Below are 15528 nucleotides of genomic sequence, written 5' to 3'. Positions count from 1 at the left end.
GAGGATTGTGTATAGCATTTTCAATGCAATGCCCCACCAATTAAAGGTAAAACATGTTGCTCAGGCAACAGCTAGAGACACAGGGGAAAAAACATTCGTGGCCGATGAGGGGCAATATTCATCAAATGAAATGCTACAAAAACTGTGGGGGAAAAAAATCATAATCGGCTCTGAGATTTTAATCATCAAAAAGGAGTCAAAATTCAGACAAAAAAAGATTTCCATAATTTTTCTTTGACAGTCCTAGCTATGTGAGACAAAGTCACAGTTAAGTAAATCAAGGCATGATTCAACAACGATTATAGTTTGCTGATGCCAAATGAAGATTGAGGCCAACATGTTTTGTCTGCTTTTGGAGATCAACCAACTCTCTAAAATAAAACTGATGCAGGACAGCTGTATTATATACAGAAAATACAAAATACAGAAATATAGCTGTATTTTGCTATATTTTTCTTCCATCCTGCTCCACACTGTCATCTCACAGAACTGAAAAGGTTGGTACACACCTTTGGTCTAACTATTAGATGTCCCAATACTTTGATGTGGTATCTTGAAACCCACCCTTTTACCTGCATCAGCACAGGTAATTCTCTAATACACTGGGAACAGAATTTTTAACAAAGCTCTGAGCCACTCTGGAAAACTCCTACCTACCAAGATGCTTGGTGAGAACAGACAGGTAAGCACAAGGCAGTAACACCCAAGTAACCTGTGCTAGAGTCATGAGTTCTGCAGAAAAGTCACTTTTGCGGCCCCAGGAAGGACCATGTGGGGGGTGTGCAGGAAGAAAAGCTGGACTACATGATTGTTGCAAATGGTACGTCACATCAGCAAAGCCTGTTCAAGTTACACACTGAGTTTCAGGTGTCATTTGCAGCAGTGCAGGGAAAATGTGCAGGGAAAATCGCTTCCCATTATCACCCAGGGAAGCGATGCCCTGGGTGAGGGGTGAGCATCCCTGCTAGCTCAGTGCTGTAGAGACTTGTCTCTGCCACTGACTGCCCAGCACATCTCTTGGGCAGGAATAATGTCATGTTTGAGTAGCTCTTTCATGGCCTTATGCTTACTGAACATAGACCATGAGGCTCCAGTACTCTATATGCCACCTTTTTAAAGTGGATGTTTTTCACAATCCAACCAATAAGGAATGAAGTTACTCTTTTAGGAGAAGTGTCGAATCTCAAAAAGTAACAATGCAGTGCTTATGCCAGAGCTATAGATATCTCTTTATAGATGTCCATTCATGTATCAGTTCTGTTTACTTTATTTTATAATCAAGGCTGCGTTATTTTTCATGGTTTATGGCAATTCACTGTTTATATATATGAAATTTGATTAACAGAAGGTAGAGGTATGAATTTGAGACTTCAGAAATCCTTAGTCACTTTTCTAGATACTTATGTACAAGCACCGAGCAAAGGCTGCCCTTGTGCACTCACTGTGCCTATCCACAAGACAGCCTTGTTTCTGCACAGCGTGTTTTTGTTACTGTAAATGCTGAATTTATGGACTTCTCTCTGAGGTGCCATCCCAGGGTGCCTTTGCCATAGTGTGTCCCTTTTCAATGTCAATTGGAATGCCTTACTTCTTTTAAAATAGATTAACGGCATGATTACATGTTTCTATCACCTGCCACCATCCCAGTCCTGTTCCAGTATGGAGCACAAGCAGACAGCACGATGTTTATTGGCGCAGCAGTCAACAGGCCGAGCAGATTCTAGAAGACATGTGGAAGTCTAAAGAATTTGGATGTTTGCCTACACCGGTGTATCTTCAGAGATCCTTCAGCTCTCTAGGAGACTCATGAGACCTTCCCTGCTCTGCTACTTGACGTACCTGAGCTGTTGCCTCCAGCCAACATGGTTGGGCTGACGGAGGATCTTCCCAGCCTGCTGGACACCACAGGCGGGCCTGGCGTTCCATCCCATTCCTGAGCTTTCCCTGGCTCCCTGGAGGAAGCTGTCCCATGATGGCCTCCCCGCTCTTTGTTTTCCAGCTTTGGTAGTGGTTCAGTGCTGTGACTTCTGATCTTCAGCTCATCTAGTGGTTCTACAAAATACACAAGTGAACACTTTGTTATGACCTACACCAATGTTAATTACCCGCATCATATAACATTCTTGTGCTCAATATTCCATATATACCGATCACAATTCTTTTAAGGGCAATTTATATAAAAATTTAACCATCTAGGCCTAAAACCTATAGTTCATGTAGGTTTCAATATACCTGTTAATTATGAAAACCGTACACAATGCAGCAGGTGGATAAAATGCAACTTTTCTGTTACAACTTTTATATGCCAGGAAAATATTTTTGAAAATGGTATCTAGCAAATTACGCTTTTATTAACAACTTATGGAAACACCTGTATTCTTTCCAGCTGTCATTTCATTGGGAACAAGTTCTTCTTCAGGCACCTTCTAAGGAAGCTATCTCTAAGGCAATACTGCAGAAGCAACATATCTGCACTCCTCGTAAGCTCTATAAAAAGCACACGATCCACAAAACTGTCCAGTGCTAATGTTTTGGGTGTGCTCAGCACCATAACCTGGGGAAAAAACTTCACTTGGCTGAAAAATCCTTGGAGTCAGAAAATGACTTTCTGTTTGCAACACCAAGAGTCAATATAAGGAGGAGAAATGCAGGAAACAATTGCATTATTTTTCAAGGGAAGCAGTGATGGCTGCTTTCTTCAGGGCTGGTGATTTCTGTTCTTTCCTTGAGAATCTAATTTCTTTCCCTGCAGGTTGAGCAATGCATGGAGAAACAATTAATTCCCTGATTTTTTCCGTCTGTAGCTGTGAAAAAATCACATGAAAAACTACATACAGAAGAAACATGAGATTGCTTTTAGTTGTTATAGCTAATTACTGTGCTGGTCTGTTATTCAAAGCTTGCTGAACTGTTTGCCTCCTTTTAGCAAAAAAACCAAAACATCTGTGTTTGGAATTTTGTACTCATATTTGAGCCCAAAGAGCTCCTTGTGTGATATTCTCAGTTCTTAGTCATTCAGGTTTATAAATCAAACCCCTGACGTACCTTAATTTCTGTGTGTAACTTCCGTCTTGGAGTTCACATTTGACAGAGATGGACAATCTTCCCTTGAGCCCTACCTCAATATCTTTTTGCGGCTACAAGAGACATTGCAAGATTTGGGATAGCCACGCAAAGGGAAAACGGCAGGAGCCATTCACAGGCAGAAGATGACAACAGGCACCCCATGGGGCAAGGCAGCGGCCTGGCTGTGCAGGAGTGCCAGATAGGCAACAGCAGAATTTGTCTCAGCAGCCACTTCCTCTCCCAGTTATCCCCATGGCCAGGAATTGGGACAATTGAATAGGAATTGATGATGATACAGTCCCAGAAAACCTACCACATTCAAACTGCTTTCATTTGTCTGCGGCTCAAAAACCCACACGCCGTTTCCTCTTGCTACAGCAAGCTGTGGAAGATGCCATGGTAGATATCTGTATGGAAGGGTGGAGACCCCCACAGTGACAAAATCTCATGTTGGTTTGAGTGGTTTGACATTCCAGTCTGCAGATGAACTTGATGAGCAACAACAACATCAGACTGGAATTTCCTCAATGAAACATCACATAGAAAATATAAAAATATCTAACTGGATATGCAGTGCAATACATACTCATTAGTGTATTTCATTAATTACTGTCAGTTAATAGTAAACATTAATGTTAAGGACATCGTATCACTTAACCTTCAAGTTGGGTTTTTTTTTAAATTACTCACAGTGGTATCACTCCATGAGAAAATGATAAAATTACTCCAGTTTATCAAGTCTCAGGATTCAGTGACATTTTATGTGATAAAGACCTTCCAAAATCAAACCCCTTCCTTGAAATTTTAGGTCACTTACCTACTTTAATGTATGCAAAAAGACACCAGAATACACTTAAAAAAAAAAAAACCCAGAATATGGCCCTGCAAGTGTTCCACCAGCTTAATGCATCATCCAACAGATTTAATTCACTACGTCATTCAGCTGCTATTGGAAACGCTGAGATTCCCGTAGTGAAAACCTGTGTGTGTGTGTGCCTCATTGACACTCCTTGAACACCACCCCTCGAAATTTCCCGCACGCGCGCAGTCAGCCCTTAGCTGCTGCGGAAGCACTCAGGTTGAGTGCGGAGCAACGGATTTATCCACTTCAGTTTACTTAACAGGGAAGCATTTGTACTTGTTGCCTGATAAAAATGATTTGTGCGTTCTTCATTTTATTATCAGCTGAATCAAAGCACAGTTGTTCTCTGCAATCAGCTGGAAACTGTGGAAATATTCAGACTAAATAAGAATTTGGCTTATAGTCTACTTCTTTATAAGGTGTTATTCAGGTTTTAGCTGGCTGTCTAGACTTCATAAATTTACATTCTGCTGTTCTTTCTGGGGGATTTTCAGTTCTCAGTTTATCTCAAAAGTAATATATCCTAAAAATGAAAAGCAGATTGAATCAGATTATAACGTCGTGCGATCCATCACAGGGCCTGAATCATTATTATTTGGTGATCACTATCAGTAACATTGATACACAGTCAGAAGAACAACATGCCAGAGTTTTATATACTTTTCTGCAATATTACTTTCCTGCTCATTTGCGAATACATAAAAAAAGAAAAGAAAAAAAAGAAGTAACACCTTTCTTTTGCTCAAATATTTTGAGGAGGATTTTAGAGTAATTTCAGCTTCTTTAATAAATGTCAGTGGGAATCGTACTCAAACACAGTTTAAAAAATCACTGTCTCAGTTCTTGGTTGACTGAAAGTGTTCCTCGCTTCTAATGTGCCTGCGACAGCCCCAGAAACAGAGAACGCTCCCCTCCCATGTCACGGGGCATGACTGGGACCTTGCGTTGACTGTCCCAGTCGCTTGGAGGTTTTTATACAGTCAACTAGTATAAAAAGGATTTAAATGGCCACTTTATCCACATTGATCCCGTACTGAAAACATGAACTCTCACCATATATATATATATATATGTATACTGCTGAAAAGGAACCGTAGCTTCTGCACAGCTGATTTTTTCATTTTTCATTTGAGAAGTGCAGAAACACAGATGGGATCTAAGTTACCGCATGCAGTTAAAAACCTTAACTTGGAGTCTGGAGGTATTGAAGCTCAGTGTTAGGCTGGGAGCTCACTCAATCATAGGATGGCCACAGGCAAATCTTTTCACAGTCCTGTGTTGTATTTTGAAAGCCAAAATTATTATGGAAAGCATCTTTATTGTTCAATAATCCGTAAGCCAAAATTGTACATAAAAATGTAAATTTCAAGAAATAGTCCACTGCTTTAAATATTTATGGATACAGTTGGTTGAACTGCCATAAAGGTGTTCAAATGTTTCAAGCACTTCCAGGTGTCATTGCATTTCAATATTCAAAAAGATATGCATTTTTTTATTTCACCTGAATCTTTGGCTTTTCCATTTCAAGAGTAAGATGGTGACTGAAATCTCTCAGAGAGAACATATTTTACAAATAATTGACATGTACAATTTCCCCTCTGTGAAAGGTCCCGTAATAACTACACACTAGGCAAGACTGGCACGTGAGCTGTGGTGCTGGAAAACTCGTAAACGCTAAGGAAAGTGAGTATCAAACTGAGTCAGCTGTAACTTGGACCAAAGCAAAAAGAAAAACACAGTTACAAAAAACATCTTACCTGAAAAGCTGTCATTCAATGAATATATACTCTGTGGCTGGTCTGCCACTCTGCTCTTAGGCACAAATTAATTTCAGGTCTTGGTGGCTTCTTAGTGTAATGCTAAATGATGACCAGCAGAACCTTTATTATGGCTCAGGGTTTTGGGGGGAAGAAAGGGAAGCAATTGTCTTAGGGAACTTAAAATGAGAGTTTCTCCTCACCATCTCTCTCAGCTGTGAGCTGAAACGTATAAGCTAATCAACCATGCATTATTAATTTACTCTTTTTTCTGTGTGTTTGTTATAAACCTAAATAAATAACACATCACTCTCGGCAGAATGTGCATGTTGTGGGAAGGAAATGGTACTACTCATATGGGGTCTACAGTCCAGTATGTGCATACAGGTGTAAAGCGAAGTCAGCCACTTGGGACAGGGTTTAGGTGTGAGTCAGAAGTCCTGACCTCCTCCCACCCCAACACGTTGGACCTCACGTTGTACAGCGGGCGCAGACCTGGCCCAGAGAAGCGCAGAGCATCCCAAGGGGACACCTGGCATTAGGAGGGGTGAGACGCGGGACTGAGCTGCAGCCAGCACACGTGTGTGCTGGTCAGAGCTACCAGAGACATCCCTACCCTCGACCGTTGCGCAGAGCTGGCGGCAGCTCCACTCAGCAAGCTGACCAGTGGAAAGGCCAGGCCCAGCTCCACCGGTGTCCCCTGTAACACCGCCTGCACGGCAGCAGCGTGTGCCCACCTGCTGCAGGCTGACTGCTGCCACGGGCTTTGGATGTGGAGCAATCCTCAGCCCTTGCGGGAAGCCCACAGTTTCTTCTTTCTGCACACCAGGCATTTTTATTTACCTTTATTACACATTTTAAGACTGAAGCTGCCTTTTAATGTCTTTCGTGATGTGTGGTGGCTTGTCTGAACTGCACAGCTGTACATTTATCCCAACATCTCCCAAAGAAAACTCACAGGATATTAACATCACATGCAAGAAACATGCATAATGCTCCGTGCTTAAGCCATTTTTTTCCCCTAAAATAGGAGTATATTATACTGTCAGTGTAAGCCATTTCCTCATCATTATTAACTGTGGTGGTTTGTCTATTCTGACTTCATCTGCCTGCTAATTAAGCAGAAGTTTGCTTTGCATATCAATTTTTAATACCCCTTTTTTACAGTTAAGTGAGAGTTGCAGCAGCCAGCTTGTTCAATTAAAAGCAGCTCTGACCTAGTTCCATGCAAATTCAATAGAAAGCCTGAAAGAGTCTCACAAACCATCTAACATGTAAGGAGACACGGCTGAAACGCTTCCGAGTGTTCACTGAGCACGTTTCTGTGAGCACTGTAGGGTGTGGTTTGTTTTATATGGTGAAACACAGTGGAGAGCACATCTGCCTGCTACAGACCCCCGAAGATCAGCTCTACCTGCTACAGACAGCAAAGGGAGGGGAAAGAGGAATTGCTGAAGAAATGCATTTGGTTGATTTTCTGTGGCTATCCCAAAGCTGCAAAATGGGCAATCCTGGCTAGAAAAACAAGATGGGAGAAGAAAAAGCCCACACTGAAATTAATTGAAGATTAATGAAAAGAGGGATAGATTTACACCAAAAGATCATCCAAAGCTTTAGAATAAAAATATTTGATGAAAATTATGAGTGTTATAATCTGGTTGGAAAAAAAAAAAAAAACACAGAACAGAACAGAATAGAATGGAATAGACTAGACTAGACCAGAATTTTTCAAGTTTAAATAAACTTCAGTTGGCATTACCTGTCACTTCAAAGATGAAGTTTTAAAAATTCTGCATGGAAAGGAATACATTTAACATAGATGTTCTAGAGGAGGAGGAGAAGTCCTCTTCTGTATTGATGACTGATTGAAATACAGGAAAACCTGGGTTGAGTCTTACATAAGGGGAGGCATTGGATCCAAGATGGAATAGTATATTCTGTTTCCACCAGGGCCATCATTATTTCTCAATGATCTTTTCCAATACGGCACTTGATCTTTCAAGTGTGCCTATTCCGCTGCAGATCACCTCGCAGCCTGAGCCTTTGACTGAAAAGACCATATCTGGAAGATACACATTGTACAGGTGCATCGCCAAAGCAAATACAAAGCAATGTCCTGGGACTGTCATTAAATCAAATGGCACTCTCTGAAAGGATGCTCCTCTGGCACTCTATTAATAGGTTTGCTATTTACTTCGGACCAGTCACAATTTCATAATTAGACCAAACACTTTATTCTCTGATATTCACTGCATATTTTTCTTTTATTTTCCTTTCAGAGCCTTCAGTGTTGAGAACTGGTGACTTGCACTTGGGGGAACCTCAACAGAAGCCTCTGTGTTCCCCAGCACCTTCTTGGGCAAAAACGTAAGTACAGCGAGTCAAAGGGAATTCTGCTATTGACTTAACAGAGTATGGGTTTTCCTTCCAGCAGTGCCTACCTGGGGCTAGCCAGCTACCCTAGCAGCTTCCGCTGTTGGTGTCACTGATACTAGCCTTGGACTACTTACAGACAGGCATATTTGCAAGCATATACTGCCATCCCCATCCCAACCTCCACACAGATCAAAGAAAGCACAGTTAGATGAAGCATGCAACTAAACCGTGGAAACCGGTGACTGAAAAAGGTTGCCTGACTGTTCCTAGTGTTTGACTTGAAGAGAAGATGGTGCCTACCCTTACTTAATTGCTTTCTTTCCCAATCCTGTTCATTTCACTCCACGCTCACACTGTTCCTCAGGTTCTTAAATATACAGCCTTCATTTTTGGATGAGGAAACGATGGTCGGATGGGCACAGTATATGTCCTAGCACAGTATGGCACGGGTGAGCCGTTAAGTATACAGACACCTTAAGAAAAATATTTTCTTGTAGAAAGTTCATGACCTTAAGTTTCAAAGCTGCACTTCAAAAAATATCAATCTTTCATAGAAGTGCTGACTATATTAAAATTGTCAATGTTTTTCTGTTCAGGTTTTCTGCTGAAAACCAGCTTTTGAACCACATCAGCAGATTGAATGTAGTATTTTTCCATTGTTTGACCACTGTAATTTCTTCTAAAGTGTATATAGTAAATGAGAAACTGTTGTTAGTCAGAAAAATGCAGGAGGTAATAATGGACATGGATTGTGTAAACTGGGGACAGAAACCCTCACTCTCGTATTTTCACATATAAAAACCAATTAGAAAGTTGGAGTGAAAACAAAATCTGAGCTATTTTGTCTATATTTTAACTACCTTTATGAAAAAAAAAATTAATGCTTTTCTCTCAAATGACTCGATTAATAAATGACAAAATTTGCCTTTCATTATTAGAACCAGTGACCAATTTGTACAACTCTCCTTCGACCACAATACATTACCAGTAAATGGGAATCCTGACATGGTCTTAACATTGGCCTTACCTGAATTTCACTCCCAGTTTTACAAAACCAGGCACAAGTGTACGGGCTTTTCTACGCAGCCCCTGTGCCAAGCCTAGGTGGGACAGGGTCTCAGGCACTATTTTCTCTGCAAGTTAACACTCAAGGTTTCTCCCAACTAAAGAATGAAACCCTTATGTCATTCTGCCTTTCTATACTTTTTAACAAAGTCAATCACTTTAGACCCTCCCCTCTTTCTAATGAGAGGTTTCATTGTGTTAACTGGTTTTACTCTTGCTAGCCAAGCAACTGTTAAACCATGACAGCAGCGACTTCAGATCCTGAGGAAATAAGAATTGCAGCTGGCCTTACACAGCTCCAGCCGATGCCTGTACTTCTAAGATCTTACTATTATTGCTTCCACAAGCATGCGGAGTCGCTTGTGTGGCTGGCACAAGTGACTCTCCATGTGTTACAGCACATATAAATTAAATATAAATTGCACAAACATTGCCTGAGCAGTAAAATAGCTATAGATTGCCTGTAAGAAGGTATTTTTTGAGTTATGAATTTAAGTCACATACAAAAATAAAGTAATTTCCATCTCCAGCAAAATTAAACACGCAGCTTCTCATTTTCTGATGAGTAGTTCCAAGAACAATAGTTCTCCTTACTCATTCTTAAATGCCAGATAAAGTGCTAATTGCATGTTACTGTTTTAACAAAAAAGTAATTATTAGGGATGGATAATTCTGTTCAGAGGAGTAAAAGTAACCTGAACCTTCACATCAAGTTGAATGTAAATGAACCTAATTTTTTAATAGGCATTATTACCCTGACAATTATTTCCTCAATGTTCCTGTACTTCTCACCTTACCTATACCTTCCGTGTTTGTACACCCCTACAGTTTCATGGTTCAATATTTGAATCAATGTCACATGTATAACCCAAATGAAGTTATTTCTAACTCTGATTTCTCTTGTGACTGACAGACTCCTGGACAGTCTAGAGAAAACTTAAGGAGGATCAAATCCACCTTCTCTCAGTTAAGAGTCTAATCAGAATATCATGGGTAGATTAGACAATACACTGACAAAAATGTGTAGCATCTCATACAGTCATCCACTATTTTTTCTTAGAATTCTATTATTCACTGTTACGTTCTGGATAGATACCTATGTGCCTTGGTTTGCAGGGCGATTTTGCAAGGAACAGCCACCTAAGTCAAGGAAAGAACCCCATCTTGCCGTAACTTATAATGGGATCCCCTGAAGTATATATTTTCTCATGCTTCAAGGACCTTTGGTGTTCAAGAATTGAACTCACTTTGCCAGGAATCAAATCAGACATGCCAGAAAAAGTATGGTTTTTAAAAACACATATATAAGCCACTTAGCCCAAGAAATTGTATGCCTTTGTTACACAGATCAGTAAAAGCATTTTAAGGAGCAGCAAGAGGAGAAACAGCAGTCAGAATTTTGGAGGATTTTAGAACTGGGTGAGGAAACCTTGCTCTTTCCTTTATTCCTGCCAAAGTTTCCAACATCTTCTCTAAAAATCTCATAGCTGATACAGCTAGAGCTGTGTCACTGTAAGTACAGATAAGGCATTTAATTAAAACTCCATCTCTTGTAAAGATGCAATGACAGCAGCTCAAGAGATCATGAAACTGGGTTTCAGATCATAAGCTGGCATGCAAAAGACTAATTTAACAATGACGTCGAGCAGCTCTTCTGGCTATGATGTAGATATTCCAGTTTCAGAGAAAAAAGCAGATTTTTGTTTGCAAAACTGTTTTTCGCTCACAATAAATTTTGAGGAAACTTATGTTCTGCTCTCTTTGAAACTTGCACAGTATTTCACCTTCCTAAAGCTCACAATCCTTGGTGTGGTGGTGGTGGAGTCTGGGGGACTTTGGTTAGTTTCCCTAAACAAACCTGTGATCTCCTTCCCTGTGATGTAGTTTAAGCAAACAGACTTAAGTGCTGTTTCTATACACCTATCTGTGGAACATGTCAAATCTGGTTCAAAGTGCTTTATAAACATTACGCTTCTTAAAAAAACAATATGATAAATGTAGGCCTTCCTCCTAACCATCTCTAGTTTTAGGGTTTAACAAATAAAAGTGCACTTGGATCCTAATGCCAAGAAAATGTGGTTCTTAACTTAGAAAAAGTGCAACTCAGGGCCCAGTGCTCAGTTATAAAGTTCTGAAAGCTCTAGCAGGTGTCTTGAAAAACAAGCTCTGTACTGCCAGAGCCAAGGGCAGGAGCACCAGCTGGTCCCACCTTGAGAGTCATCACTTCGGCCCGCACCCAAGCTGACCCCCCAAAGGAACCACTTCAGTCCCCAGCCACTGCTTTGATCTACACTCTCATGAACTTGCTTCTCCCTTGCATAAAGCTAACACGTCCAGGTATCATTTTCACATCTGAACTGGAAATCCTGCTTAAAGCTGCTAGCTCTTCAATTGACTCAGCACATGATGGGATTTTAGTAAGATACTCCACAAAAGTCCTATGAACCAAAGCTGATGCCAGACATTTCCTCCAGCAAGAGGCTCCACGTTATTTTCAAATAAATTATCTCTAACCTGGTGCCAGTTGGAGATAATGAGACAACCCCTTAACAGCTCTAAAGGGTACAAAGTTTAAACATGTTGTTGTGGTTTACTCCCAAGCAACAACTAAGCACCACGCAGCCGCCTGCTCACACCCCCAGGGTAGGATGGGGAAAAAAGAAACCCCTCCTGGGTTGAGATAAAAACAGTTCAACAGGACAGCAAGGGAAAGGAAATAATAATGTCACTGATAAAGGAATATACAAAAACAAGTGATGCACAACACAACAATTGCTCACCACCCGGTGATCAACAGCCCGTCCCCAAGCAGCATTTCTCCCACCTGGCCAACACATTATGGCATGAAATGTCCCTGTGGTCAGTTTGGGCCGGCTGTCCTGGCTGTGTCTCCTCCCAACTTCTCATAGAGAGGAAGTTGGGCAAACAGGGGCAGAATGAAATGTCCTTGGTTTAATACAGGCATTGCTTGGCAACCACTAAACCATCAGTGTTATCTACGTGCTGCTCAGCACAAATCCAAACCACAGCCCCATACCAGCTACTATGAAGTGGATCAGCTGCACCCCAGCCCAACCCAGCGCACACGTCTATGTTCAATACAGCCTTTCACCATTCTAGCAGACAGAAATAAGGCATGGCTCCCTATCAAGTCCAGATTCCTCAGGGAGGAGGACGCGCCAATGAGAGCACAAGGTTGGGATAGCCACCCACACGAGGTGCCACAGCTGCCGCCCTCTCATCACGTCCTCTCAAACCCCTGGCACTGCCAGCCTGGCCAGCTTCATTCATCAGGGCTGCGCCAGCTTCCTGAGCAGAGCCTGCATAAATAAAACCACACCGTTCCTTTAAGTCACAGTAGTTCAATCCCTATCCTCTTTTTTTTTTCTTTAGTTCTTTCACAAAAGGAGGACCCTGATGCCCTACACTGACAGCACCTTCCTAAAAAACCCAGTGAGAAAATTTAAGAAATTATATTTAGCAGTTTTGTTGAAGGTAATGTATGTTTATACCAAACATCACCAGATTAAGCATTTCTTACCATTATTACTGAGCACCCATAAATTGGTTGTAAATTTCGTGGTCCTGTTTGAAACAAAAAGACGGTAAACTCTCTGATTCACCATCCTGCTGCACAACTACACCATTTTGAATACAAGCTGTTCTAGTCACAAAGGACTCATTTGTTTTCTTGAAGCCAGAGGCACAGATGGTGTAAATTGGAGTAGCTCTCCTGATTTCAAATAAGAAGCGGTGATTTATAAGTGCTGAGGATTTGGCCTAAAGGTCAAGATATTTCTCTGTCTTAGAAAGCTCTGTTCAGGGAGGAAAAAAAAAAAAGAAATCAATGGCACTTAAACTCAGAGCCTGTTATCATTATCCATGTCCTTAAGTGCAGCACGTGCTACCTTGCTTATTCACAACACAGTGAAGTAGGTGCCGGTAACTGAATTTAAGGCATATTTTTTTCCCTTTATTTTTAACAACTTTCAGACAACTCACATCTTTCTGTACATTAAACCTAAAGATAAAATGTCTTTTTCAGTCCTTTACCTGAAACTGTCTTCTCCATCAAATCTAACACAAAGAGAATAGCCTTATCTCTATTAATTTTTCTTTTTTACCCCTCACAAATTTATTTCTTCATAAAAAGAAATGTTGATTAAATTGCTAACCAGAAATTCTATCAAGCAGCCAAGTGATATAAACAGAAGGAATAAATAAATCCGTATACATCACTCAGAAACAGCAGCTGTTTCCAGAAAAAACTGAGCAATTATTTATGAAATTATGTCTTCTTCAATGCTCCTGTATACTGTCACTATCCCAGGAGGACCTGATTTTCTGATGAGCCTAAATTGTTGAATTAGAAGAGGAGACAATGTCGTAGTACCAATTAGCAAAACCATTGCATATCATCTCAAAATGCATGTTTTCTGTTTTAATAGCTGCATGTAATAAAGACATTCTTCATCTTAAAAATCAAGGGGACATCCCACCCATTAGTGTCTTGAACGACTAAATGCCCTTAAAATAGAGATACTCGCTTTTGTGTGAAAGCAGCAAGACCAGAAGCAACACAGCGTGCATTTCAATCAAGGAACATGGACCGACTCATTTATCCATTCAAAACAAGTTCTCCAGCCTGGCATTGGTGCCGAGAAAGAGCTGGATTACTGGCATGCGATGCAAAACGCGGCAGCGGTGGCGTAGCTACGGCTGGGGGTTAGCACCCAGAGATGCGCGAGCTGCCGCCCAGCTGCTGTGTATCCTTTCATGCATTCCTTCTTTGTACTTTTGCTGCCCAGCTCACTCTTCCCCACCTAGAGTAAACCTAGCTGAAAGGTTTGTTGCCTGCCTTTTGCATGCTCAGCTGAATGACTGTACCATCACGTTATGGCTTTCTTTGCAGCTATTTCCTCTGATTGTTAAGTGAGGAACACGTCAGCTCCAACAAGTGGCCCAGCTGGCCAGGCTGGCTGGTCTGGATCAAAAAATGCAGTCCAGTGCCAACCTCCTTGTGCTAGGGGATGTAAAGATTAGCGGTGAAGGACTGAGAACAGGTATGGCTGAAACAGCACTCAAGACCAATCAACTGCAAAATGAACCTTCTTGTTTCCCAGATGTTTGGTTCCTGAAGGGTGCTGACCACATCTGGTCATCCCCATGTTTACACTTCAGTCACTGGGCTACTGGTAGATGAAAAGCTGGACATGAGCCGGCCATGTGCGCTGGCAGCCCAGAAAGCCAACCGTATCCTGGGCTGGATCCAGAGCAGTGTGGCCAGCAGGTCGAGGGAGGGGATTCTGCCTCTCTACTCTGCTCTGGTGAGACCCCACCTGGAGTGCTGCATCCAGCTGTGGGGGCCCCCACATCAGAACGATATAGACTGGTTGGAGCAAGTCCAGAGGAGGCCACGGAGATGCTCCGAGGGCTGGAGGCGCTCTGCTATGATGAAAGGCTGAGAGAACTGGGCTGGTTCAGCCTGGAGAAGAGAAGGCTCCAGGGAGTCCTTATTGCAGCCTTCCAGTCCCTGAAGGAGCTACAAGGAAACTGGGGGGGGGGACTTTTTACAAGGGTCTGTAGTGACAGGACAAGAAGTAACGGGGACAAATTGAAAACAGGGAGGTTTCCATTCGATATCAGGAAGAAATTCTTCCTGGAGAGGTTGGGGAGGCACTGGAACAGGTTGCCCAGAGAAGCTGTGGATGCCCTATCCCTGGATGTCTTCAAGGCCAGGCTGGATGAGGCTTGGAGCAACCTGGTCTAGTGGAAGGTGTCCCTGCCCATGGCAGGGGGGTTGGAACTGGATGGGCTTTAAGGGCCCTTCCAACCCAAACCATTCTGTGATTCTATGATTTTCAGCTCTGTCTCATGCTCGCCCCAACAGGCAGGTCCCTAGTGAAGGGCAGAGTTTGAGAGACCTCTCAAACCACCAGCAGCAGACCAGACAGCCCATGGCCACTGTGTGCACAGCTCTGGCCCTGCATATGCTCTCACAGGTGAGCACTTGAAGAAAGTCACTCTGATGCTGCAGCTCCTCAGCTTGCTTGTGTCTCGACAGATAGGAATTGACAGGCAAGGACAGAGCCTTTGTCAGGCTTTAACTAAATGGAATTAACTGTGGTAAGGCCACATCCTTCCAGTGGTGAATGAGCATCATTCTCTTCAAAGCTGGTGTTACTCTCTCTTCCTTTTCCTCTGGCTTCCCCCTGCTCCCTCCTCCAGGTCTTTTCTTTCAGATTTACTTTCAGGACTTTCAAACGAGAGACATGACTGCTGTGCTCACCTTGTCTGATCTCATACATATCATGGGTCACCAGACAGGAAAAGCTAACTTCCAGTGAAACAGCTGCTTCACCTGTGATGGAGAAGCCACTACACCTCTGGCTCAAAGGTTCA

General features: G+C 42.1%; 1 protein-coding gene across 1 annotated transcript in view; it reads right to left on the bottom strand.

Moving 5' to 3' along the window:
- Positions 1 to 1804: 1804 nt before the first annotated feature.
- The window catches only part of NYAP2 (neuronal tyrosine-phosphorylated phosphoinositide-3-kinase adaptor 2), a 104434-nt gene continuing 90710 nt past the window's right edge, over positions 1805 to 15528 (bottom strand). The window contains exon 4 of the mRNA XM_010159405.1: positions 1805 to 2052. Coding sequence (XP_010157707.1) covers positions 1805 to 2052 — 248 coding nt within the window. The remainder of the gene's footprint in view (positions 2053 to 15528) is intronic.

The sequence above is a fragment of the Eurypyga helias genome, unplaced genomic scaffold, assembly GCF_000690775.1.
Source record: "Eurypyga helias isolate BGI_N326 unplaced genomic scaffold, ASM69077v1 scaffold15330, whole genome shotgun sequence".
NCBI lineage: Eukaryota > Metazoa > Chordata > Aves > Eurypygiformes > Eurypygidae > Eurypyga > Eurypyga helias.
This window is presented reverse-complemented; position numbering and strand designations above follow the sequence as displayed.